The sequence below is a fragment of the Berghia stephanieae genome, chromosome 5 (genome assembly GCF_034508935.2).
Source record: "Berghia stephanieae isolate SIO BIC M18660-M18661 chromosome 5, UCSD_Bste_1.3, whole genome shotgun sequence".
Classification (NCBI taxonomy): domain Eukaryota; kingdom Metazoa; phylum Mollusca; class Gastropoda; order Nudibranchia; family Aeolidiidae; genus Berghia; species Berghia stephanieae.
Window position 1 is genome coordinate 8,647,374 of NC_088364.1, and position 27,074 is coordinate 8,674,447.

A 27,074-nucleotide genomic window follows, 5' to 3' on the forward strand; every position below is an offset into this window, starting at 1 on the left:
TTTTTTGTTGTTGGTTTTTTTTTTCTTTTTGTTTTTTTTTTTTTTTTTTTTTGTTTGTTTCAATTGCTTCTTTATTCATTTGTCTATTTTGGTTTTTAATGCCGGGAATGAGTTCCGACGACGTCCAATAACTTGGAAGAAGTCTACAACAACAGGCTCAATGTACAGGAAGAGAAGAATACAGCATTACAGAGTTATATCGTTATCTTTTTCGTTGAGAAGAGTATTACAGAATTACCTTTTGTTAAACAGTGTTCAAGAACAAAAATACTTCACAATAGGTAAGGGAAACAACTCATGATTTCTTTCATTGAAAAGTTTATTACAGAGTTACCTTTTGTAATACAGTGTTAGAAAAAAATTCACGACAGTTAATAAAATAAAAATAAAATAAAATTTCCCTTTATTCATCCCATATGGTCTATTCTAAGGGAATACTGGAATAACCCAGGCGTCAGCCGCAGTGCAGCGCCGCAAATTGAGCTAGGGCGAGGTGACTTGCTCAAGGCCACACAGCGCAACGGGTAATCGAACTCGGTACATTTCGGGTACGAAGCGAAGACCATACCGCTGAGCCACGCTGCCCCTAAGGGAAGAACTCATTATTTATTTTGTTGAAAGAAGTCTGACAGAATTACCATTTGTAATACAGTGTCAGGAAAAAATATATTTCCACATTAGGTAAGGGAAGTAACTCATGATTTGTTTCATTGAAATAAATTCTTACAGAGTTGTCTTTTATAACAAAGTGTCGGGGAAAATCACAATAGTTATTAGGTTTAATTAAAGGTACTAGGTTTTGTTTTGTTTTGTTGTTTTTGTTTTTGTTTTTTTTTTTTTGTTTGTTTGTTTTTGTTTTTCTTTCTTAGGATTAGTTGAGGGAATATTTGGGTTGATTCCCTTAGTACGAGGAGCTTTCTGAGGCCTCCCCCATATGACTGCAAATGATGACTGTAGTTAGTAGATGTAGTTTATTGATGATAACTTCTATTATTTTGCAGGAGCACTAGATATGAACCATGAGTAACGGCGAGAGTCAGAGGGTGTGGGAGAGAGAGAGAGAGAGAGAGAGAGAGAGAGAGAGAGAGAGAGAGAGGGAGAGAGAGAGAGAGAGAGAGATTCCTAAAACTTTTGTAAAACATAATTTAACTAACTGTAAATAAAACAATAAACGGGCCGGAGCTATTCTCTTTAAAGTATTCTGACAGAAAAGCTGACTGATAGATTTCAAGATGTGGACGAATGATCAAGTCGGAGAGGTGGGGACGAGGTATTTTTCATGGGGTGGATTGGGGTAACAAAAACAAAACAAAAACATGATCTCGTCAAATTTCAGACTTGAAGGAAAAGTTGAAACGTTCAAAATATCAATTCTCAGTCACACAAAATATTTCAATCATCCCTCCTTTTCTGTCATTCTATCTCAAACTAACAACCTCTCATTCAACTTCAAGTCATTCGACAACACGCCATTTTGAACAGAAAATACAGTGTTGTGTTCAGTGAGGGGACACCAACCAATGATCAGAGACTGGAGAGAACTTCTACTATTGCGAATAGTGATTTCCTCTATTCGCAATAGTACTGCGAATAATACATAGCGTTCGTTTTCGTTATTCATGAAAAGAAACAGAATGGAGAATGGTGATGTGAAATGTTAATAATGCGATATTTTGAAGATACTGAGAAACAACGATATGCAGAGAATGATCAAACTGTAATGCACCCATAGAATTAAACGGGTAAATTCCATGAATGCACCTCAAATCCAGTGTAGCCAGGTTGGAGGATTTTCGCCAAATTGGCGGATTCTTATCATCGAGTGGCGGGGGGGGGGGGGGGGGGGGGGGGGGGGGGGGGGGGGGGGGGGGGGGGGGGGGGGGGGGGGGGGGGGGGGGGGAATGGCCTGGCGGATGGCGGATTTATTTTTTGATTTTTAAAAAAAGGATTTTTGATGATTTGTATACCCTTTAAAAAAGGAAATGTATAGCAACCAAGTCTAATTATTTCTCCTCCCCCCCCCCATAGAGTGACTTGTAGGAGCACCTATTGTGAGTGGACTGTTGTCCTATATCTTTATTACACAACCTAATTCACAACAAGATCTTGACAGCCTCAAAACTCTGGCCCAGGACCGTGACCAATGGAAACAATTAACAACATGGATGGAGAGAGAAGCTATACATATCGACCATGGCTGAATCACACAATTCTCAGCAAGCGTCATTCGGACTGCGAAGCTTACCCACTACTACTACTACTACTACTACTACTACTACTACTACTACTACTACTACTACTACTAACTACTACTACTACTACTACTACTACTACTACCTAATTCAGATTAACCGAAGGTGAAAACAATATCCGACAGTCTAACTCCCGCTCAAAACAAAATTTGTCAATCCGAATGTTCATGCCTTTAAAGAGAAAACGGTTGTAATTGTTGAGTAGCGTTTAATAACATAATTTTTAATTCAGAGACAATACACTATTGTTAATTATAAGTAATTCAAATCAAATGGCAGATTAAAAAAAAATAATAATTTCGGGTTTTGGGCAAATGTTGCGGAATTTTTGCAAAGGCACCTGGCATCACTGTGAAAATCAATGTGTCTGGCCTGGCATGCCGCCTTTCAAATTTACTAAACTTGATAATCCTCGCAAGAAGTTGGGTTTTGTGATCCGAATTCTAAAGATCAAAAGAAGCTAAGGCTCTAATGGGTATGTTGCACTATTGAGTGGAAGGGATGCTGGAAGATATGCATTCTTCACGTAACAAAGGAATGAAATGCATTCATTTATTAATTTTTTTTCTGACATTGCCAACACATTATCATTAACTTTAACTCTAGGCTCTAGGGAAATGGCCTGGCGGATGGCGGATTTATTTTTTGATTTTTTAAAAAAGGATTTTTGATGATTTGTATACCCTTTAAAAAAGGAAATGTATAGCAACCAAGTCTAATTATTTCTCCTCCCCCCCCCCCCCCCCCCCCCCCCCCCCCCCCCCCCCCCCCCCCCCCCCCCCCCCCCCCCCCCCCCCCCCCCCCCCCCCCCCCCCCCCCCCTCACACACTAATCTATCAAGGTTTGTTCTAGAGTTTTCAAAATGCTACTAAATTGAATAAATAAACGCATTACAAAAGATCCACGGTGAAAATACAAATTGAAAGAGATGCTAATGCTAGACCGAGGAGCTTCCGGAAGGCCTCCCCTTCCTGCGATCTCGTCTACTCACCCACCAACATTTGTCTTTTAATGTGGCTTTGTGTCTTTCTTTGTTTTGGAAAGGGACCAGTTGGTTTCAGTTTCATGTGAGCCTCTGTTATGTACTGTGTGTTTCTACTCTCTCATTCTTTCTCTCTCCTCTATCTCAACATTTCTGTCCCTGACCAACCAGCGTCACATAGTTTCAAAACTGTACCTTGAAATTATCAACTGTTTTTATACTTTTGGTATTTTTCAAAAAATGATTACATAGTAGAAATTAGATATGACAGAAATGTCACTTTAATAAATTTTATTTCATCATTGATTCTTAGAGACCCTTCAAGAAAGAAAGAATTCAATTGAAGTGCAGCGTTTGTTTGTTTTTTTGTACCTAATACAATCATAATACAGGCATCATCTAACAAAATGATAAATAAAAATCTACCAAAATGATGATTCGATTATTTTTTAAAAATTATAGGCACATTATTTAATGTATATATTAAGCTCATCGCAAATTTTATTTAGTCTAAGTCAAATTTCAAATGCCCCATATCCGGGGAATAATCTTTGCACACTGAATCGACTGTGCTTGAAACATGTGCCTCAACTTCATAGTCGATTTGCCTATTATTACGGACTGTCCGTAATTGTTACGGAATTGTAAGGACAATTACGGACTTACAGAAATATTACTGATACAAATGGTCGCAACATTAAATTAAAAAATAATTTAAAAATTTTCATTATTTATATATAATGTGTAGAATTTATAGCAGATGTAGATTTTACTTATTCACTGGACTTGATTTCTTATGAATATTTTGCCATGCTGTGGAAAATGGACTTTGATTGAGGCTTGACCTGCATAAGTAGGAGACCTATATAACATGATAAGTTTATTTTACATATATATAAAAGGGTGTATCTATCATTATTTTTGTTTGCTTTAGTATTGCTGAAATGGGACCATTAATTACTGATGAATTTTGTATTTCTTACTGAATTTGAAATTATCAAGTAGGCAGGTATGCTAACTTTAAACGTTAGTATCTCGGCAATGAGTGATCAGAAAAATTTGGTATAAAACTTTTAGGCATGAAATAATCTTTACTTAGAGGTACAATAAACACAAAATTTAAAAACCTGACTTAATACTGTTTTGAGCTGGAGGGGCACAAATGTGTTGATTATGGTGAAAAGTGGAAATGTCTTATTTATTTATGTCTTTTTGTTTGTTTGTTTACTTTCTTTATTTATTCATCTGTTTTGTAATTTATTTGCCTCTTTAGTTATTCATAGAATTTGTGAATTTTTTTAACTGGCTGTTAAAATATTTTGTATTTGATAATTCCCAACAGATACACCTGATATGAATAAAGGCAATGAGAGCCAGCAGCAATGTAATTTGAGGACTCAAGTATGGGACCTTCTTCAAAGAAGTGAGTCAGTTGTTTAAAAATAACTTGTAGATTAGCGGAATTTATTGTTATTATTATTTTTTTAAAATTATTATTATAATATTAGTAGTCGTAGTAGTACAGTCGACTCCGCTTAATCGCACACCCTCGGGAGTTCGGGTTAATGTGTCGATTAAGCGGAGAAGCTAAAAATAGCATCTAAGCACCAGCTTTCATGTACCAGTCATGTAGGACCTTCCCCTCTGAGGTTTCTACGGGCTTGGGATCGTCATATTCAAGATATTAAACTGATTAGAAGGGGCATTTGGGGGGGGGGGGGGGGGGTTGTTTCTTTTTATTTTTTTTTTTTTTTTTGGGAGGGGGGGGGGGGGGCTTTTTTCTTTTAAAATTTCTCTTTTTATTTGTGTTTCATCGACAACAAAGTGTGACATTGTTTGTAGGAATGGTAAACGAGTAGCGTTGATTGTAGTAAAGCCTCGTCCCGTCTGCATTGTATGTGTCATTAGATTCATACTGTTGAAGAAGTTGTTTCAAAACTTCATCACTTCATTGACTGGCAGAGGAGAGAGCAGCATAGTTTTTTTCGTCATGTTCTTTTTCAAGCACGATATTTTGTCGACCTTTACAGCTCGAGAGCCAGCTTTCTGATTGGAAGAAAAACTTGCCTTAAGTTGATGCCTGTTCAGTTGCTTTTTGAGTGTAGCAATGTGGACATGGACTGTATAGATCAATCAAAAGATGAGACGCGAGTCCTCTCTCTAATCCTTTCTTATTGTTCATGCCCCAGTAGAGGAAAACAATGCATAATTGCAATTGAGTCGTCAGTCAATGTAAACAAACACACGGCATTGGGTGGACTGCGATCACATTTCACACCTTTTGATGCAGACAGCTAGTTCTGAGTCAATTAGCCCTTCGTGTCAGGTAATCCTTTGATGTCAGTTAACAAGCTTTGTGCGTTTGACCAAGTTGGGGTCAGAGGGACAGTGGAATTGCGTAGGTGGGAAAGCTTTTTTCACGCGTGATACAATATTAACGTGCCGAACTCGGTCAGTCTGAAACGCATTTTCTTTACCTTTTTAAATTGTATTTTTTAAATATTTTTCTCAAATCAATATGGAATCAAGATGTAGCTATTAATAATAAATGATGAGTATATTAATAATAATAATCATACTAATGATTTCTTAATGTATTTATTCCAGCTGGCTTTGCAAACCTGGCTACAGAATCGACTGTGAGTCAAATTATAGAGATGTTGATGAATGGCACACTAGAATCGGAGGAACAGCTTGCTGCTCTTTTTGGTATCAGTTCAGGTAAGAATATCAAGCAATCATGTTTTCTCAATAGTATATAATTGGGTATTTCGTTGATAAAATTCTGACTGCATGCGAGAAAAATGCTCTCAGCCTAAATGAGAAGGAAACGGAATGGAAACCCTGGTGATTCTATAAAGAAAAAGATACCACCTTGTGTAAAAGCAAATGGTAAAGTTCAGAAACAAGTACAGAGGACTAGGTTTAAAATATGTCCATTCAACATAATGCGTTTCCTAGCAATGTACACACATGACATCAGTTTTCACTTGGCAACAAAAGTAAATCATGGGTAAAAGTTCTTTGCGTGTAGTGTGTGTTTTAGACATGTTTTTTTTTCTTACTTTCGCATGTAGGATACATCAAAGCAGGGCTGTCAAGTGTCCTGCATCATGTGGAACATTTCCACGTTTGGGACGTAATGTCCCACATCACCGCTTCATGTTCTTTTCAGCATTGCAGCCCGGTTGTTGATAGTTATTAGTATTAGGAGTTTATGATTGTGATATCATCCTCTATGGTCAAAGTATACACATTTTGTGTTTTTGATTAGTCCCTTCAAAGTGTTTTTAGTTGATGTCAGATAATATAATATTTTAGGGAGGTCAATGACCGAGATATTATTATACGATGCCTCTACTCTAATACTAGGGTCAATGACCGAGATATTTTAAACTACATCTAGTGATGCTAAATCTCCGGTTTCACCCCAGTTATGGGAAACTTCCATCAAATTCTGATGAGGTCAATTTGTCCCAAGAATACCCCCCCCCCCCCCCCTCTCTCCCCTCCAATCACCACATCACTGCCACTACTACTACAACCACCACCACTACATCATCACTGCCACTACTACTACAACCACCACCACTACATCATCACTACCACTACATCATTATCACTAGCACAACTACTACAACCATCACTACCCCAACTACTACAACCACCACCACTACATCATCACTGCCACTTCTACTACAACCACCACCACTACATCATCACTACCACTACATCATTATCACTAGCACAACTACTACAACCATCACTACCCCAACTATTACAACCACCACCACCACATCATCATCTCTACCACTACTAGTAGGTACAGAAAACTGATTTTTCAAACCCAACAATGCTCAATTTGATCAAAAGAGTTTGCAATTCTGAGCATTTTGATACCACTATCATACCTGTATCTCAATTTTTAAGGAAGATATGGTCATTTGAAAATTTGACAATTTCGTTGTCGCGACACCCTGCTTCAGCACCCAACTTCAGGGCTTCGTATAAAAAAAAGTATCGGGCTCACAATGACAAAATTTCATCTGCTTAGAGTCTCATAGAAATTAAACAACTCCAATTTTTTTTAGAACTCTAGCTCTTTATTTAATTACATTTTAAGGGCCACGAAAACGAAAAAAATGCATATGTCCCTTAAATCGCCAAGGGAGACAAAAAATGTGAAAAATGGTCAATTTCAAAATTTCGCATAAAATTAATGAATAAAGATACAAACATCCAAGTTTCATCAAATCAAAGTATAAATCAAGATCTATAAGGGCAACTATATAATTTTCATATATATGTCTCCAAAGTCACACTATTGAAATATAATTCACCATCTACAAATTTTCAAAAATTCATAAAAAACATAAGAATTATGGAAAAATCAGTATATTGGACTAATGTTACAAAAATAGAAATAAATGAAGTGGAAATCAACAATTAACATAAGAAACTTAAAATATAATGGGTCTTCAAATATTCATAAAAATGACGAAAACAGTTTATTCTGTCAACTTGCGGACACTGCTCCTGTCAATGGAGGCTCAACGAACCACGAGCACAGCTGAAAAATAAAACAATCAAAAGTCTGATTTGGTAATCAATAATTTACCTGATATATTTATATATATAAAAATATTATATTTCCTCGCAACACTTTCCATTAACATATATGCTAAGGTATATCACACTATCTAAACAAATAATCAACTCGGGGAACTACCAGATATTAGTACTGATCTAAAAATTAAAAAAATGAATTGTCAATGTTGATATCTCTACCATCTAATTGTCGTTGCGATTCTACCACCACATCATCATCACTACCACCACATCATCATCACTAGCACAACTACTACAACCATCACTACCCCAACTATTACAACCACCACCACCACATCATCATCACTACCACCACATCATCATCACTAGCACAACTACTACAACCATCACTACCCCAACTATTACAACCACCACCACCACATCATCATCACTAGCACACAACTACTACAACCATCACTACCCCAACTATTACAACCACCACCACCACATCATCATCTCTACCACTACTACTGCAACGACCACCACCACATCATTATCACTACCACTGCTACTACAACCACCAACACCATATCATAATCACGACCATTACTACTACATCCACCACGACCACTAGCACCACATCATCATCACTACCACCACTACTACTACACCACCACCACCACATCATCATCACTGCCATCACTACTACTACTAATAATAATAATAATAATACACATTTATATAGCGCTCATTCTCGTGTAAAACACAAGCTCTGGGCACTTTACAATATAAATATCAATTTTAAGTGAAAAAATAAAAAAATAAAATAATAACAACAATAACAATTCATAGCCAAATCAAGGATTCATATAGAGTCAAGAAAAACAAATACAGTAAAAATGTGTCTTGAGATTCTTTTTAAAAGTAGGTAAAGACTTGCACTCCCTCAGACCACGTGGTAGTTCATTCCAAATCTTGGGGCCGAAACAAGCAAACGATCTATCACCAAATTTTGTTCTTGATCTTTTTTCCGAAATTTTCGTTTGGTCATTACATGATCTTAAAGTGTAATTTTCAAATTTACACATGACCACGTGATCTGTGAGATATGCCGGTGCTATACCAGCCAAACACTTATAAACAAGACACGCTGCTTTGTAATATGTGCGCTTTTCAATGGGCAACCAGTGGAGAGAGGCCAACAAAGGGGTTGCATGATCAAATTTTTTTTTTGCCAAAAACTAATCTTGCAGCACTGTTTTGCAGTAGTTGCAATTGTTTAATAGAAGCCTGAGGCAAGTTGACAAGCAGCGAGTTACAATAGTCTAGTTTCGAAAAAATGAGGGAAACAACCAATGTTTTACATGTTCCAATTGCAATATACTGACGGATCGAACTGATTTTCTTCAATTGAAAGTATAAAGATTTACAGAGAGCAGAAATGTGAGCTGACATTTTCATTTCTGAATCAAAATAGACACCCAAATTTTTCACAGTCTTTGAAACTTTGATCTTTTCACCCCCAATCAACACCTCAAGACCATCATTCACCTTCAACTGCCCTCTATTTCCCACAATCATCACTTCTGTTTTTGACTCATTCATTTTCAACTTGTTTGCATCCATCCACTCTTTCACATCCGTCACACATTCTTCCACACGTTTCACAATATTTTCGAGATTTTTAGTTTTATCAGTAGCATAAAGTTGCGTATCATCTGCATAGAGATGATAGCGCAGCCCATGACCAGTGATGACATTAGATAATGGAGAAGTATACAAAACAAAAAGAATTGGACCCAAAACAGAGCCTTGAGGAACACCAAAAGACAATGTATGTTGACGAGAAAGTTTATCTAAAATCATAACCTGTTGCTTTCTGCCATCTAAATAAGATTCAAACCACTGCAAGACAGTCCCAGACAAGCCAAAGGTTATATTAAGTCGTTTAATGAGAATACCGTGATCAATAGTATCAAACGCCGCCGAAAGATCTAACAATGTCAGAAGAGAAACAGAACCTTTATCTAAAACATCAAGCAAATCACTCGCAACACAGCACAGAGCAGTTTCTGTGCTGTGGTAAGAACGATAAGCTGACTGAAATTTTTCCCATAGATTGTTTTCATGGAGATGTTGTGAAAGACGTCTGAGTACAACTTTTTTCAAGGATTTTAGAAAGAAATGGCAGATTTGAGACGGGACGGTAGTTACTAAGGTCATTTACATTGAGATTTTGCTTTTTTATGAGAGGCTTTACAATTGCATGTTTATAGATATCTGGGACTTGTCCTGAGATAAGTGACTGATTTATAATATAAGTTATGCAAGGTAACAATTCAGGAAGACATAATTTCAAAATATTAGTTGGTAAAGGATCTAAATCACATGACTTCGAGGAAGATGAAAAAATTATTTTAGAAATTTCTTCTTCAGTTGTTTCTTTAAAACAAGAGAATCCCTGTGAACCCGAAAAAGGGTGGAAATTTATATCTTCATTTTGCACGAGGTCCAAATTGTTCCGAATTTTCGATATTTTTCCCGAAAAGAAATCTGAAAATGCATCCGGCTGCTTTTCTACCGGGATATTAGTGGGTAGACACATGCCCTTTTCTTCCCCTAAAAGTTCCTTTGAAACAGAGAAAAATTCCTTAGTGTCCCTCACTGATGACAGTTTTGTGTTATAATAGTTTCTTTTTGCTCTTTTGCAGGTGGTTTTATACTTATGCTTTTTTGCTATATATATCAGCCGGTCAATCTCAAGGCCCGATTTTCTCCACGATGCCTCTGCATTCCTTTTTTCCCTTTTGGCAGTTTTTTCACTCTGGTTAAACCACGGAGACGGTTTCCTGGAATTTATTATTCTAGTTGTCCTTGGCGCATGCCTGTCGATGGCGTTGCGCAGTACCTCGTCTGTTTTCTGTGCTGATGGTATATCCATTCTTCCTAGTTCCTCTGACAGATTGTTTTTGAAGGAACTAATGTCTATTTTTTTGGTATCCCTAGACACTATCTTGACTTTCTTTGCTTTCTCTTTGATGCATTGAGAGTTGCCAGAATCAGATTGTGGTCTGAAATTTCTTTTTTGATATTTTTAATTGATTCAACAAGCGAGGGTGTGTCAATGATGAACCAGTCCAAGATGTGCCCCAATCTTTGAGTTGGAGAGGTCACTAACTGAGTGAGGCCATGTTCATTCAGCATATTTTTTATAATTTTAACGAGACTATTCTGATCAACATCAAACTGAATATTAAAATCGCCGATATAAATTTTTCGCTTATTTGATGTGTCTTTTGATACAAAATCTGAAAATTCGTCAGCAAAATCATTCTGTCTCAGTTTGTTCTTTTTGCTTGGGGGTGGTCTGTAGATACAAGTGATTAAAAATGAAATTTGAGGGTAGGTCAATGTGGTTTGGACACACTCGAAACTTTTGAACGAAATACTACTACATCCAATACTACCACATCATCTGAGCTAACACTACTACAACCACCACCACATCTTTATCACTACAACCACAGCTTCAACCTCCAGCACATCATCATCCCTATCACTACCACCACAACCACAACGTCATCACTACCACTACTAATAGAACCACACCACCACATCGTCATCATTACAACAACTTCAACCACCACTACTATATTATCAACACTACCACCACTACTACAACCACCACCACCATATCATCACGACCACCACTACTACAACCACCACATCATCACTACCACCACTACTATAATCATCACCACTAGCACTACTACTATAACAACCACCACCACATCATCATCACTACCGTTTCTACTACAACCACCACCACCAATGCATCAGCATAACCACTTCTACTACCACCACTACATCATCATCATGACGACCACAACTAATACAACTACCACCACCACATCGCATCACTACCACTTCTATTTCAACCACCACCACCATATTATCATCATTACTGCCACAACTACTACAACAACCACCACCACATTATCATCAGTACCACCACTACTACAACTACAATCACCACCACTGTCACATGATCATCATTACTACTACAACCACCACCACTACCACATCATTATCTACTACTACAACTACAACCACCACCACCACATCATTATCTACTACTACAACTACAACCACCACCACCACATCATTATCTACCACTACAACTACAACCACCACCACCTCACCATCACTAACAACCACCATCACCACATATTCATCAGTACCACCACTACTACTACTACATCCGATACTATCACATCATCTGAACACTACTACAACCACCACCACCACCACCACCACATCATCATCACTACAACTACAGCTACAACCACCAGCACCACATCATCATCACTGCCACTAATACTACAACCACCACAACCACATCGTCATCACTACCACTACTACTAAAACCACAACCAACACATCATCACTACCACTATTACTACAACCACCACCACCACCACGTCATCATCATTACCACTATTTCAACCACCACCATATCATCATTACCACTACCACTACAACCACATCATCTTCACTACAACCAGTACTACAATCACTACCATTTGGTTTTGGAGCTTTATTTCATTTGAAATAAGGAAACTTTGGGATTGCGGGTGGTTGGATGGGAGCATCACCCTTGAATCATATACCTATGATGTTCGCATGGGTGTACGATCCGATAGTGATGTCGTTTCTTCTTCTCTTTACTAGCCTATCCTGCTTCTTTGGTTTGTGATTGTATTTTTGACAGGGGATATTTTTTTTTCCTGTAAATCTTCTGCCTGTTTGTTCTTGGTTATTTATAATTTAGCTTGTGATATCTTTAGGTTATGATTTTGATTGACATTTGTACTATTTTTGTTAGATTGCTTGTTTTTTTGTTTCAGCGGTCTCTCATATAACCTCAATTGTGTTGGAAGAGACCTAAAGCAACAAACAAACAAACAAAAAACAACTTTGGGATTGTATTTGGCATTGTGTTTATAATTATATATCATATTTTTCTAATCAGTTATCTATTTGGAGCTATACAATATCTAAACACGATGCCAAATACCATCTCAATTCCTTTTCTCGTGTGCGGAATCAGGGATGCCACTTTTCCGGTTTTAGCCGGAAATCCGGTTTTTTTTTTTTACCACCAGTCGGTTTTAATCCGGAACCTCCGGTTTTTGTCCGTCGTCACTATTCAAAAAAAAAAAAAATTTTTTTGAAGACGAAGAAAAAAATCGCGATCGAGATTTGAGCCGGAACTGTTTCGCCGGGTGAATAATTTGGGCTGTGACCGCCGGTCGAATATTTGGGCACCTAAATGGTAGTTTATCTACGCCCATCCCCATCACAATTCCTCCTTTATTAAAAAAAAATAATTTGATAAATAAACAGTGATTTTGAGAATTTCTCAGAAATTTTCCGCTGAATTCGCCGTGTCAAACATTTCCCTCAAAACCACAAAATCACCATTATGTCTTATGTCATATTTTGACACATGTGCAATAGTCTCGTTAAATTTAGTTGCGGTCCCGTTTTTATGACGTCGGGCCAGACTGAATGGCACCAGATGTCACAATTGAGACATGACGACCAGTGGTGTTCTTTGATTAGCAAGTTGATGGTTGAAGGGGAAGGGGAGGAACAAATCTCTCTCTCTCTCTCTCTCTCTCTCTCTCTCTCTCTCTCTCTCTCTCTCTCTCTCTCTCTCTCTCTCTCTCTCTCTCTCTCTCTCTCTCTCTCTCTCTCTCTCTCTCTCTCTCTCTCTCTCTCTCTCTTCTCCTCTCTCTCTCTCTCTCTCTCTCTCTCTCTCTCTCTCTCTCTCTCTCTCTCTCTCTCTCTCTCTCTTCTCCTCTCTCTCTCTCTCCTCTCTCTCTCTCTCCTCCCCCTTTGCCTTTCTTTCCATTTCTCTTTTCTTCTTTTTTTTATTTTTGATAGAGAATTCCTAAGATCAATTCATAAATAATTCTGGTAAAGAAGTCTCCCCCCTCCTCTCTCTCTCTCTCTCTCTCTCTCTCTCTCTCTCTCTCTCTCTCTCTCTCTCTCTCTCTCTCTCTCTCTCTCTCTCTCGCAACCATCCATTAAATCTTTACAAAAACTAAATTTATGTTTAATGATAAGAATGATTTATATACAAACGTATATATATTACAACCACATTACAAACTTTCCTTTATTTTTACACTTTGCCTGGTTTGGCGATGGACGGAACATTTTCTCCTATTATCAACTGAAAAAAAAAAACACACCAAAACATAATCATTCTACCGACCACTATATTTAAACACACCGATATCTATCCCTACCGAACACTACTACTCAATTAACACACATCATCCTACCACCAGTACTCTAAACTACCACCAATCGTCAATTCCTACCACAATATTTTACATTCAAACCACAACAATTATCTCTAAAAACACCTACTACAACCACACACATCTCATTCCACCAGACTACACACTTACCCTTCAAATGATGTCAAAGACCCTACTCTACTAATTCTATATACTAATATATTACTACTATCTACTACATACTACTCTACTATACTAAAATATACTATACTACAATCACCACACTCATATCACTCCACACTCCTTACAACCCACCAACCATATCCTACCACCATACTATCACTCAACACATACACTGCTACTATCAACACACACCATCACCCTAGCACCACTTCTCAAATAACACCCATCATCCTCACACTACTTACACCTACCATATCTCTTCCTACCACAGCTATAACCACCACCACAATCACAACGACATATATTCTCTCCTCTCTCCTCTCTCCCTCTTTTCTCTCCCTCTCTCTCTCTCTCTTCTCTCCCTCTCTCTCTCTCTCTCTTCTCTCCTCTCTCTTCTTTCTCTCTCTCTCTTCTCCCTCCCCTTGCTCTTTCCATTTCCTTTTTCTTTTTTATTTGTAGGAATCTAAGATAAAATTATTTGAAAAATCCCCTCCTCCTCTCTCTCTCTCTCTCTTCTCTCTCTCTCTCTCTTCTCTCTCTCTCTCTCCTCTCTCTCAACAAAAAAAACAATAGTTTATGATAAGAGTTATACTAATGTAATTTACATAAACATACAAAGTTGTTATTTACACTTTGCTGCGTTGGTGACGGACTTCCTTATCACTGAAAAAAAACATCCCAACCATACTACTCCACACTACTACAACCACCATCATCACCTCAACATATACAAACACACATCTCCTACCCCAGTACTCACAACACCACACTCGTCATCACAAATATATACAACCACCACAATTATCCAAGCCTCACAACACACACATCTTCTACCACTTATACACCCTCACTACTCAAAACCATACTACTACACTAAACTATTACCTAACACTATATATTCTCTCTCTCTCTCTCTCTCTCTCTCTCTCTCTCTCTCTCTCTCTCTCTCTCTCTCTCTTCTCTCTCTCTCTCTCTCTCTCTCTCTCTCTCTCACTCTCTCTCTCTCTCTCTCTCTCTTCCTCTCTCTCTCCTCTCATCTCTCTCTCTCTCTCTCTCTCTCTCTCTCTCTCTCTCTCCCCCCTTTGCCTTTCTTTCCATTTCTCTTTTCTTCTTCTTTTTTTTATTTTTGATAGAGAATTCCTAAGATCAATTCATAAATTATTCTGGTAAAGAAGTCTCCCCCCTCCTCTCTCTCTCTCTCTCTCTCTCTCTCTCTCTCTCTTCTCTCTCTCTCTCTCTCTCTCTCTCTCTCTCTCTCTCTCTCTCTCGCAACCATCCATTAAATCTTTACAAAAACTAAATTTATGTTTAATGATAAGAATGGATTTATACTAGTAATAGTAATATATTACATAATACCAATACAAAACTATGTTCCTGTTATTTTTACACTTTGCCTGCGTTTGGCGGATGGACGGAGACATTTCCTCCTATTATCACTGAAAAAAAAAACACTCACCAAAACCACTACATCATCTCTACCACCACTACTATTACAACCACCACCACATCATCATCCCTACCAACACTACTACTACAAATAACACCACATCATCCCTACCACCAGTACTACTACAACTACCACCACATCGTCATTCCTACCACAACTATTACTATTACAACCACCACCACACAATTATCTCTAAAAGACCACCACTACTACAACCACCACCACATCATCATCCCTACCATCACTACTACTACAACCACCATCACATCATCATCTCAAAGACACACTACTACTACTACTACTACTACTACTACTACTACTACTACTACTACTACTACTACTACTACTACTACTACTACTACTACTACTACTACTACTACTACTACTACAATCACCACCACATCATCATCCCTACAACAACCACCACCACACCATCATCCCTACCACCACTACTACTACAACTACAACCACATCATCAACCCTGCTACCACTACTACAACCACCACCACACCATCATCCCTAGCACCACTTCTACTACAAATAACACCACATCATCCCTACCACCACTACTACTACACCTACCACTACATCATCATTCCTACCACAGCTACTACAACCACCACCACACAATCATCCATACGACCAGTGCTACTATAATCACTACCACATCATCCCTACCACCACTACTACTACAACCACCACCACATCATCATCCCTACTACAACCACCAAATGTAATTACACTTTCAACTTTTGAAATTCTCCGAGTCGCGTCAGAAATTGCTGCGAGACAAATTTTGGATCGCATCTCAGTGAATTTGAGTGAAGTTTAAATTTATAGGTTATGGTTCAGGGATGCCACTTTTCCGATTTTAGCCGGAAATCCGGGGTTTTTTTTACCACCAGCCGGTTTTAATCCGGAACCTCCGGTTTTTGTCCGTCGTCACTATTCAAAAAAAAAAAAAATTTTTTTTGAAGACGAAGAAAAAAATCGCGATCGAGATTTGAGCCGGAACTTTTTTGCCGGGTGAATGATTTGGGCTGTGACCGCCGGTCGAATATTTGGGCACCTAAATGGTAGTTTATCTACGCCCATCCCCATCACAATTCCTCCTTTATTAAAAAAAAATAATTTGATAAATAAACAGTGATTTTGAGAATTTCTCAGAAATTTTCCTCTGAATTCGCCGTGTCAAACATTTCCCTCAAAACCACAAAATCACCATTATGTCTTATGTCATATTTTGACACATGTGCAATAGTCTCGTTAAATTTAGTTGCGGTCCCGTTTTTATGACGGGCGGGCATGATGCACGATGTCACATTGAGACATGCACCGTGTGTTTTGATAGAGTGATGGTAAGGAGGGGGGACAATCTTCTCCTTTTTCTTTTTCTCTCTCTCTCTCTCTCTCTCTTCTCTCCTCTCTCTTCTCTCTCTCTCTCTTCTCTCTCTCTCTTCCTCTTCTCTCTCTTCTCTCCCCTTCTCTTCCTCCCCCCCTTTCTCTCATTCTTCTTTCTTTTTTTTTTGAATGAGTCCAGATTCACAATTAATGCGTACCGTTTGTAAGAGTCCCCTGATGCACCAGTTCACTTGGCTTCGACCATGTTTCTTTTCGTTGTTTGAAGGAAACAAATCTCTCTCTCTCTCTCTCATCTCCTCTCTACTCTCTCTCTTCTTCTTCTCTCTGCTCTCTCTCTCTCTCTCTACTCCTCTCTACTCACTCTCCTTCTCTCTCTCCCTCTCTCCTCTCTCTTCCTCTCTCTGTCTCTCTCTCTCACTCTCTCTCCCCCTTCCCCCCCCCCCTTGCCTTCTTCATTTCTCTTTTTCTTCTTTTTTATTTTGATAGAGAATCCTAAGATCAATTCATAAATTATTCTGGTAAAGAAGTCCCCCCTCTCTCTCTCTCTCTCTCTCTCATCTCTCCTCTCTCTCTCCTCTCTCTCTCCTCTCTCTCTCTCTCTCTCCTCTCTCTCCTCTCTCTCTCGCAACCATCCATTAAATCTTTACAAAAACTAAATTTATGTTTAATGATAAGAATGGATTTATACTAGTAATAGTAATATATTACATAATACCAATACAAAACTATGTTCCTGTTATTTTTACACTTTGCCTGCGTTTGGCGGATGGACGGAGACATTTTCCTCCTATTATCACTGAAAAAAAAACACTCACCAAAACCACTACATCACTCTACCACACTACTATTACAACCACCACCACATCATCATCCCTACAAACTACTACACAAATAACACACATCATCCCACCACCAGTACTACTACAACTACCACCACATCGTCATCCCACACAACTATTACTATTACAACCCCACCACACAATTACTCAAAGCACCACTACTACAAACCACCACACATCATCCCTACCCCATATACAAACCACACATCTCACTCAAAGACCACTACTACTACTACTATACTATACTACTACTACTACTATATTACTACTACTATACTACTACTACTACTACTACTATACTATACTACTACTACTACTACAATCACCACCACATCATCATCCCTACAACAACCACCACCACACCATCATCCCTACCACCACTACTACTACAACTACAACCACATCATCAACCTGCTACATACTACACCACCACCACCATCATCCCTAGCACCACTTCTACTACAAATAACACCACATCATCCCTACCACCACTACTACTACACCTACCACTACATCATCATTCCTACCACAGCTACTACAACCACCACCACAAATCATCCATTTCGACCAATGCTCTTAATCACTCCACATCATCCCTACCAACCATACTACTACAACCACCACCACATCTCATCCTACTACACACAAATGTAATTACACTTTCAACTTTTTGAAATTCTCCGGTGCTCAGAAATTTGCTGCGAGACAAATTTTGGATCGCATCCAGTGAATTGAGTGAAGTTTAAATTTATGGTTATGGTTCAGGGATGCCACTTTTTCCGATTTTAGCCGGAAATCCGGGTTTTTTTACCACCAGCCGTTTAATCCGGGACCTCCGTTTTTGTCCGTCGTCACTATTCAAAAAAAAAAAAAAAATTTTTTTTGAAGACGAAGAAAAAATCGCGATCGAGATTTGAGCCGGAACTTTTTCGCCGGGTGAATAATTTGGGCTGTGACCGCCGGTCGAATATTTGGGCACCTAAATGGTAGTTTATCTACGCCCATCCCCATCACAATTCCTCCTTTATTAAAAAAAAATAATTTGATAAATAAACAGTGATTTTGAGAATTTCTCAGAAATTTTCCTCTGAATTCGCCGTGTCAAACATTTCCTCAAAACCACAAAATCACCATTATGTCTTATGTCATATTTTGACACATGTGCAATAGTCTCGTTAAATTTAGTTGCGGTCCCGTTTTTATGACGTCGGGCCAGACTGAATGGCACCAGATGTCACAATTGAGACATGACGACCAGTGGTGTTCTTTGATTAGCAAGTTGATGGTTGAAGGGGAAGGGGAGGAACAAATCTCTCTCTCTCTCTCTCTCTCTCTCTCTCTCTTCTCTCTCTCTCCTCCTCTCTCTCTCTCTCTCTCTCTCTCTCTCTCCTCTCTCACTCCCTTCTCTTCCTCTCTCTCTCTCTCTCTCTCTCTCTCTCTCTCTCTCTCTCTCTCTCTCTCTCTCTCTCTCTCTCTCTCTCTCTCTCCCCCCCCCCCCCTTTGCCTTTCTTTCCATTTCTCTTTTCTTCTTCTTTTTTTTATTTTTGATAGAGAATTCCTAAGATCAATTCATAAATTATTCTGGTAAAGAAGTCCCCCCCTCTCTCTCTCTCTCTCTCTCTCTCTCTCTCTCTCTCTCTCTCTCTCTCTCTCTCTCTCTCTCTCTCTCTCTCTCTCTCTCGCAACCATCCATTAAATCTTTACAAAAACTAAATTTATGTTTAATGATAAGAATGGATTTATACTAGTAATAGTAATATATTACATAATACCAATACAAAACTATGTTCCTGTTATTTTTACACTTTGCCTGCGTTTGGCGGATGGACGGAGACATTTTCCTCCTATTATCACTGAAAAAAAAAACACTCACCAAAACCACTACATCATCTCTACCACCACTACTATTACAACCACCACCACATCATCATCCCTACCAACACTACTACTACAAATAACACCACATCATCCCTACCACCAGTACTACTACAGCTACCACCACATCGTCATTCCTACCACAACTATTACTATTACAACCACCACCACACAATTATCTCTAAAAGACCACCACTACTACAACCACCACCACATCATCATCCCTACCACCACTACTACTACAACCACCATCACATCATCATCTCAAAGACCACTACTACTACTACTACTACTACTACTACTACTACTACTACTACTACTACTACTACTACTACTACAATCACCACCACATCATCATCCCTACCACCACTCCTACAACAACCACCACCACACCATCATCCCTACCACCACTACTACTACAACTACAACCACATCATCAACCCTGCTACCACTACTACAACCACCACCACACCATCATCCCTAGCACCACTTCTACTACAAATAACACCACATCATCCCTACCACCACTACTACTACACCTACCACTACATCATCATTCCTACCACAGCTACTACAACCACCACCACAAAATCATCCATACGACCAGTGCTACTATAATCACTACCACATCATCCCTACCACCACTACTACTACAACCACCACCACATCATCATCCCTACTACAACCACCAAATGTAATTACACTTTCAACTTTTGAAATTCTCCGAGTCGCGTCAGAAATTGCTGCTAGACAAATTTTGGATCGCATCTCAGTGAATTTGAGTGAAGTTTAAATTTATAGGTTATGGTTGCATGGGTGGTTCATGATCTTCACAATGAAAAATTTTCTCCTTTTATGTGACCAGTCATTCTCACCCCTGATAGCTATTGATATTAATTTGTCTATATTTTGTTTTCAGCACCTTATTTTATCAATTTGAAAACTGTTAACTCTCCTTTCTTTTGTGTGTTATTTACTCTCAATTGCAATAATAGGTACTGAAACAATATTCCAAATTTGATATTTTTCAAATCCCTACAAAGCCCTTGACGTTGATTTGTATCTCGTCCGCGCAAGTTTTCAGGCTTTTTTTAATTTGCCTGGTGGCATCCCTGATGGTTGCATGGGTGGTTCATGATCTTCACAATGAAAAATTTTCTCCTTTTATGTGACCAGTCATTCTCACCCCTGATAGCTATTGATATTAATTTGTCTATATTTTGTTTTCAGCGCCTTATTTTATCAATTTGAAAACTGTTAACTCTCCTTTCTTTTGTGTGTTATTTACTCTCAATTGCAATAATAGGTACTGAAACAATATTCCAAATTTGATATTTTTCAAATCCCTACAAAGCCCTTGACGTTGATTTGTATCTCGTCCGCGCAAGTTTTCAGGCTTTTTTTAATTTGCCTGGTGGCATCCCTGGGAAATTCCTCTTTTTTTAAAATTCCTACGAGTGGTGTCTGAAATTCCTGTGAGCCAAATTTAAAGTTGGCGTATCTGTATATCCAATTGGTAGTTTTATTGTGTACTGTCGGCTACGGTCTTTATTTCATTTTGGCAGTATGTATATGTGTGTGTGTGTGTGTGTGCCTATTATTCTGTCCCTCATTAGTCCCTCATTTTGACTCTCTGAACTTGGTAGCCCTGTCAAAGCTTCGATGACCTTGGCATATCATATATCACTCACTCACTCACTGTCCAGTGTCGTTGGCTGCCCCGTGGCCTGTGATGACAAAAGTCTGCCCATTCTCTTCATCTGTTGACGGTATCATATAATTCTCTTCCATTCATCTCTGTACATTCTAGGATGTTTTTTTTTAATATAACTAGGCCGAGGTCTTGTTGTTTCCATTCCTCTGGCCATTGACATGTCTCCCAGATCTTGCAGCATAGTGAGTGTAGGATTTTCACCGCATGTTCTCTATTCGCTTTTATAAGTTCTGCTGGGATACCATCCAGTCTCGGAGATTTACCGACCATTCTTTAGTTTCGATAAAGCCTTTTCTATTTCATGTATCATTGGTGCTGGCTCTTTTGGTTCTATGTTGTATTGAAAGTTTATGTCCTTCACCTGATGTGATTTGAAGAGTTGTTATCCGTACTCCTTCCATCTCATCGTATATCAGAGGAAAGAAAATTGACTAAAGTTTTAATCTATTTTATTATTTTGATTAAATCGCTCAGATGTAAAATGCTACTGACGATCTAAAGGTGATGTGTTTTTATTTGTTGCTTAGTGTATTATTACATAATATTATGTAACCATATTATTCTTTTATTTTTTTTAAATTTGGTCCTAGGTAGATTGATAGACTGATACACTTTCCTCCTTTTTTTTGTGACAAATTGTCATTATCATCACTGAAAGTCGAAGGTTTTTAAGATACAAATTTATCATTTAGGAGTTAAAGTATAACGCTTTTATGTTTTTCTTTACTAGTAATTATAATAGGTTTTTATTGTTTGCTTTATGATTATTTGTTAAAGGATATATTTTATTTTTTTTTACTATCTCTATTTTGCAGAGCTCAAGGATGTAGATGTTGAAGACTGTGACAATCCTTTGGATGCGAGACTCCATGAGGACTTTCATGTTGAAATTGATAATGATCAATCGACTGTCAATTGTGTTGAATTGCCTGAAATATCTGAGAATGACACCAAGGATAATTGTGATACACGTTTTGATAAACCTTCCACATCCCAGAATACACTTGATAATGGAAGTGGTGCAGATGGAAGAGAGAAAATGCTTCAAAAAGAGAAAGCATTTACTTATAGGTCAGCTTTGTATGGACACACAAAAGTCCATTCTCGGGAAAAACGATATCAATGTCTTACTTGTGGAAAAGCATTTGCTAGAAGTTCAAACTTGCAATCACACTCAAGAATCCATTCTTGGGAAAAACCACATCAATGTCTTACTTGTGGAAAAGCATTTGCTAGAAGTTCAAACTTGCAATCACACTCAAGAATCCATTCTTGGGAAAAACCACATCAATGTCTTACTTGTGGAGAAGCATTTGCATACAGTTCAGACTTAAAGAGGCATTCAAGAATCCATTCTGGAGAAAAGCCATATCGATGTCTTACTTGCGGAAAACAATTTGCTAGAAGATCAATCTTGCAAATTCACTCAAGAATCCATTCTGGAGAAAAGCCATATCAATGTCTTACTTGTGGAAAAGCATTTGCATCCAGTTCAAACTTGCAATCACACTCAAGAATCCATTCTGGGGAAAAAACCATATCAATGTCTTACTTGTGGAGAAGCATTTGCATCCAGTTCAAACTTAAAGAGGCATTCAAGAATCCATTCTGGAGAAAAGCCATATCGATGTCTTACTTGCGGAAAACAATTTGCTAGAAGATCAATCTTGCAAATTCACTCAAGAATCCATTCTGGAGAAAAGCCATATAGATGTCGTGCTTGTGGAAAAGCATTTGCATCCAGTTCAGACTTACAATCACACTCAAGAATCCATTCTGGAGAAAAGCCATATCAATGTCTTACTTGTGGAAAAGCATTTGCATCCAGTTCAGACTTGCATCGGCACTCTAGAATCCATTCTGGGGAAAAGCCATATCAATGTCTTACTTGTGGAAAAGCATTTGCTAGAAGATCAGGCTTGCAATCACACTCAAGAATCCATTCTGGGGAAAAGCCATATCAATGTCTTACTTGTGGAAAAGCATTTGCTAGAAGATCAGGCTTGCAAACACACTCAAGAATCCATTCTGGAGAAAAGCCATATCGATGTCTTACTTGCGGAAAACAATTTGCTACAAGATCAATCTTGCAAATTCACTCAAGAATCCATTCTGGAGAAAAGCCATATAGATGTCGTGCTTGTGGAAAAGCATTTGCATCCAGTTCAGAATTACAATCACACTCAAGAATCCATTCTGGAGAAAAGCCATATCAATGTCTTACTTGTGGAAAAGCATTTGCATCCAATTCAGACTTGCATCGGCACTCAAGAATCCATTCTGGGGAAAAACCACATCAATGTCTTACTTGTGGAAAAGCATTTGCATCCAGTTCAAACTTGCAATCACACTCAAGAATCCATTCTGGGGAAAAACCATATCAATGTCTTACTTGTGGAGAAGCATTTGCATCCAGTTCAAACTTAAAGAGGCATTCAAGAATCCATTCTGGAGAAAAGCCATATCGATGTCTTACTTGTGGAAAACAATTTGCTAGAAGATCAATCTTGCAAATTCACTCAAGAATCCATTCTGGAGAAAAGCCATATAGATGTCGTGCTTGTGGAAAAGCATTTGCATCCAGTTCAGAATTACAATCACACTCAAGAATCCATTCTGGAGAAAAGCCATATCAATGTCTTACTTGTGGAAAAGCATTTGCATCCAATTCAGACTTGCATCAGCACTCTAGAATCCATTCTGGGAAAAGCCATATCAATGTCTTACTTGTGGAAAAGCATTTGCTAGAAGATCAGGCTTGCAAACACACTCAAGAATCCATTCTGGAGAAAAGCCATATCGATGTCTTACTTGCGGAAAACAATTTGCTACAAGATCAATCTTGCAAATTCACTCAAGAATCCATTCTGGAGAAAAGCCATATAGATGTCGTGCTTGTGGAAAAGCATTTGCATCCAGTTCAGAATTACAATCACACTCAAGAATCCATTCTGGAGAAAAGCCATATCAATGTCTTACTTGTGGAAAAGCATTTGCATTCAATTCAGGCTTGCATCTGCACTCAAGAATCCATTCTGGGGAAAAGCCATATCAATGTCTTACTTGTGGAAAAGCATTTGCATCCAATTCAGACTTGCATCGGCACTCAAGAATCCATTCTGGGGAAAAGCCATATCAATGTCTTACTTGTGGAAAAGCATTTGCATCCAATTCACACTTGCATCGGCACTCAAGAATCCATTCTGGGGAAAAGCCATATCAATGTCTTACTTGTGGAAAAGCAGTTGCTAGAAGTTCACACTTGCATCGGCACTCAAGAATCCATTCTGGAGAAAAGCCATATCAATGTCTTACTTGTGGAAAAGCATTTGCATCCAATTCAGACTTGCATCGGCACTCAAGAATCCATTCTTAGACCTGTAAATTCTCAGTCAATTAACTGAAATCAGTCAATTCGTCAAATTCATATATTTTTTAAAAGGAAAGAAAGAAAGAATTCATGAATCGTAGTCGAATGACGTGAAGTAGTTAGGAATGTTCCACAGTGCTACGCATTGCTCAAGGGCGTTTATATTTACAATGGATATATTGCCAAGGCTTCTTAGAATTGCCGTGTCTGAACACACCCCAGTGTATTTTCACACAGCCTTTGTGAAATTATCTTTTCACTTTAAAACCCTGTCATGTTCCCAATGGTAGCCAATTTTAACTGAGCCGCCAAGCGATAAATTTCACTGTTTCGTCTAAGCCAAAGTTGACCACATTTACTTTGTAGAGCCTAAAAGTATGAGAAAGTTTAATGCGAAAGCCGGAAGTGCGTTATGAAGACACCTTCAAATCGAAAGTTTTATGATTGCTACAAGCTCATCTCGATTGCCTCACGTTGTACACAAACTGGTTGACAGTTTCTTCACTGATTTGGGTACTTAATTATGAGAAACAATTGTAAGTAGCCTAATTAATTCCCACGTAAATTAGTTTTCTGCCATTGTTTTGCTCAAATGAGCTTGCTGTTTACTATTCATCTCGATTCTTTGGATTTTTCTGAAACGATACGAAGAGTTTCAGTCAATTTTTATAGAGCTCATTTACAGGTCTACATTCTGGAGAAAAGCCATATCAATGTCTTACTTGTGGAAAAGCATTTGCATCCAGTTCACACTTGCATCGGCACTCAAGAATCCATTCTGGAGAAAAGCCATATCAATGTCTTACTTGTGGAAAAGCATTTGCATCCAATTCATACTTGCATCGGCACTCAAGAATCCATTCTGGAGAAAAGCCATATAGATGTCGTGCTTGTGGAAAAGCATTTGCATCCAGTTCACACTTGCACCAGCACTCAAGAACCCATTCTGGATAAACGCCATATCAATGTCTTACTTGTTGTAAAGCATTTGTATCCAATTCAGACCTTCATCAGCACTCAAGAATTCATTCTGTAGAAAAGCCATATCAATGTCTTATTTGTGGAAAAGTATTTGCTTACAGTTCAGGCTTGTATGAACACTCTAGAATACATTCTGGAGAAAAGATATCTCAATGTTTTACCTGTTGGAAAACATTTACTCAGTGATCACTTGATATATAAACACTCAAAAACCCATTCTGGAGAATAGCCATATCTCTGTCTTGCACATGGATAAAATAAGCATAAACTCACAGTAAGAACTTGTGTAAGCACTCAAAAAAAGCCTTTTGAGATAAGCTGTGCAATCTGCTAAAATTACAGTCAAAGCTATAAATGTAAAAGTTTGTTGACTCAAAGTGAGGCTTACTTTATCTAAGTCAAAGGGTAATAATCGATGTGCACTGAGTATTCAGTCTAGGATAAAGGCTCACTCCACTTTCAGTATGGGCCCATTTTCGTGTCACTAGTTACCAGTTTATTTCTTCCAATCGAGAGGACTTGGGTTTTAATTTTATTTTAGTACAAAGCCATTGAAAGAAACTTGTTTTGTTTTTTTTTAACTCATATTGGCATTCAAATGTTTTCTATTATAATTAAATTTTAATACTAAACTAATATCACAGCCAAAATTTGAATGTTGTAATTGTAAGGTACTAGTGCAGTCAGCACTTGTGGACTGCCTTAACAGGTTTACGACACTGAACATAAATTTGACTCATATTCTTTAAAAAGTGTTCGGAATAACAAACCAAAAAGTGAAAAAGAGGGGATTGGGAGGAGAGAAGTGAACGAAAATGAAAAAAAAATGCACACACCCTCACAAAAACAAACAAACAAACAAAAAATCCATATACTCGTATCTTTAGTTGAAGATGTGTTTACTTTCATATTTTTCTGTTTCATATCCAAGCTTCAACAATAGTCCCAGAATTAACAATAGTAGTAGTAGAAGACATTGAAGAGTTACCACATTTTTTGATAGATAGCAAAGTCACTATCTTTGTACCAATAAGTTTTACTTGGGTTGAAAGAATGGCACAGTTTATTTTAACGCCATTGACTTATATGAGTATAATTTATCTTGTAGTAAGATTGACCTAAAGGGAGAAGGACATTACTTCTGAAATCAAAATTTTCTACCTGTGGTATAGTCACCCATGAGGTTTTACATCATGGATATCGCTGC

At 38.1% G+C, this 27,074-nt stretch overlaps 1 protein-coding gene and 1 pseudogene across 2 annotated transcripts; both read left to right on the forward strand.

Annotated features, from left to right (window-relative positions):
* Positions 1-2,615: 2,615 nt before the first annotated feature.
* LOC144972355 (uncharacterized) lies at positions 2,616-25,572 on the forward strand (annotated as a pseudogene). Its single transcript, XR_013645344.1, has 4 exons — positions 2,616-2,727; positions 4,577-4,657; positions 5,842-5,955; positions 22,332-25,572. The product of XR_013645344.1 is annotated as an uncharacterized LOC144972355 (transcript).
* On the forward strand, positions 25,410-25,840 carry LOC144973849 (uncharacterized). Its single transcript, XM_078916742.1, has 2 exons — positions 25,410-25,422; positions 25,572-25,840. Exons 1-2 carry the CDS (start codon positions 25,410-25,412, stop codon positions 25,838-25,840), a joined length of 282 nt encoding a protein of 93 aa, XP_078772868.1.
* The last annotated feature ends 1,234 nt before the right edge of the window (positions 25,841-27,074 follow it).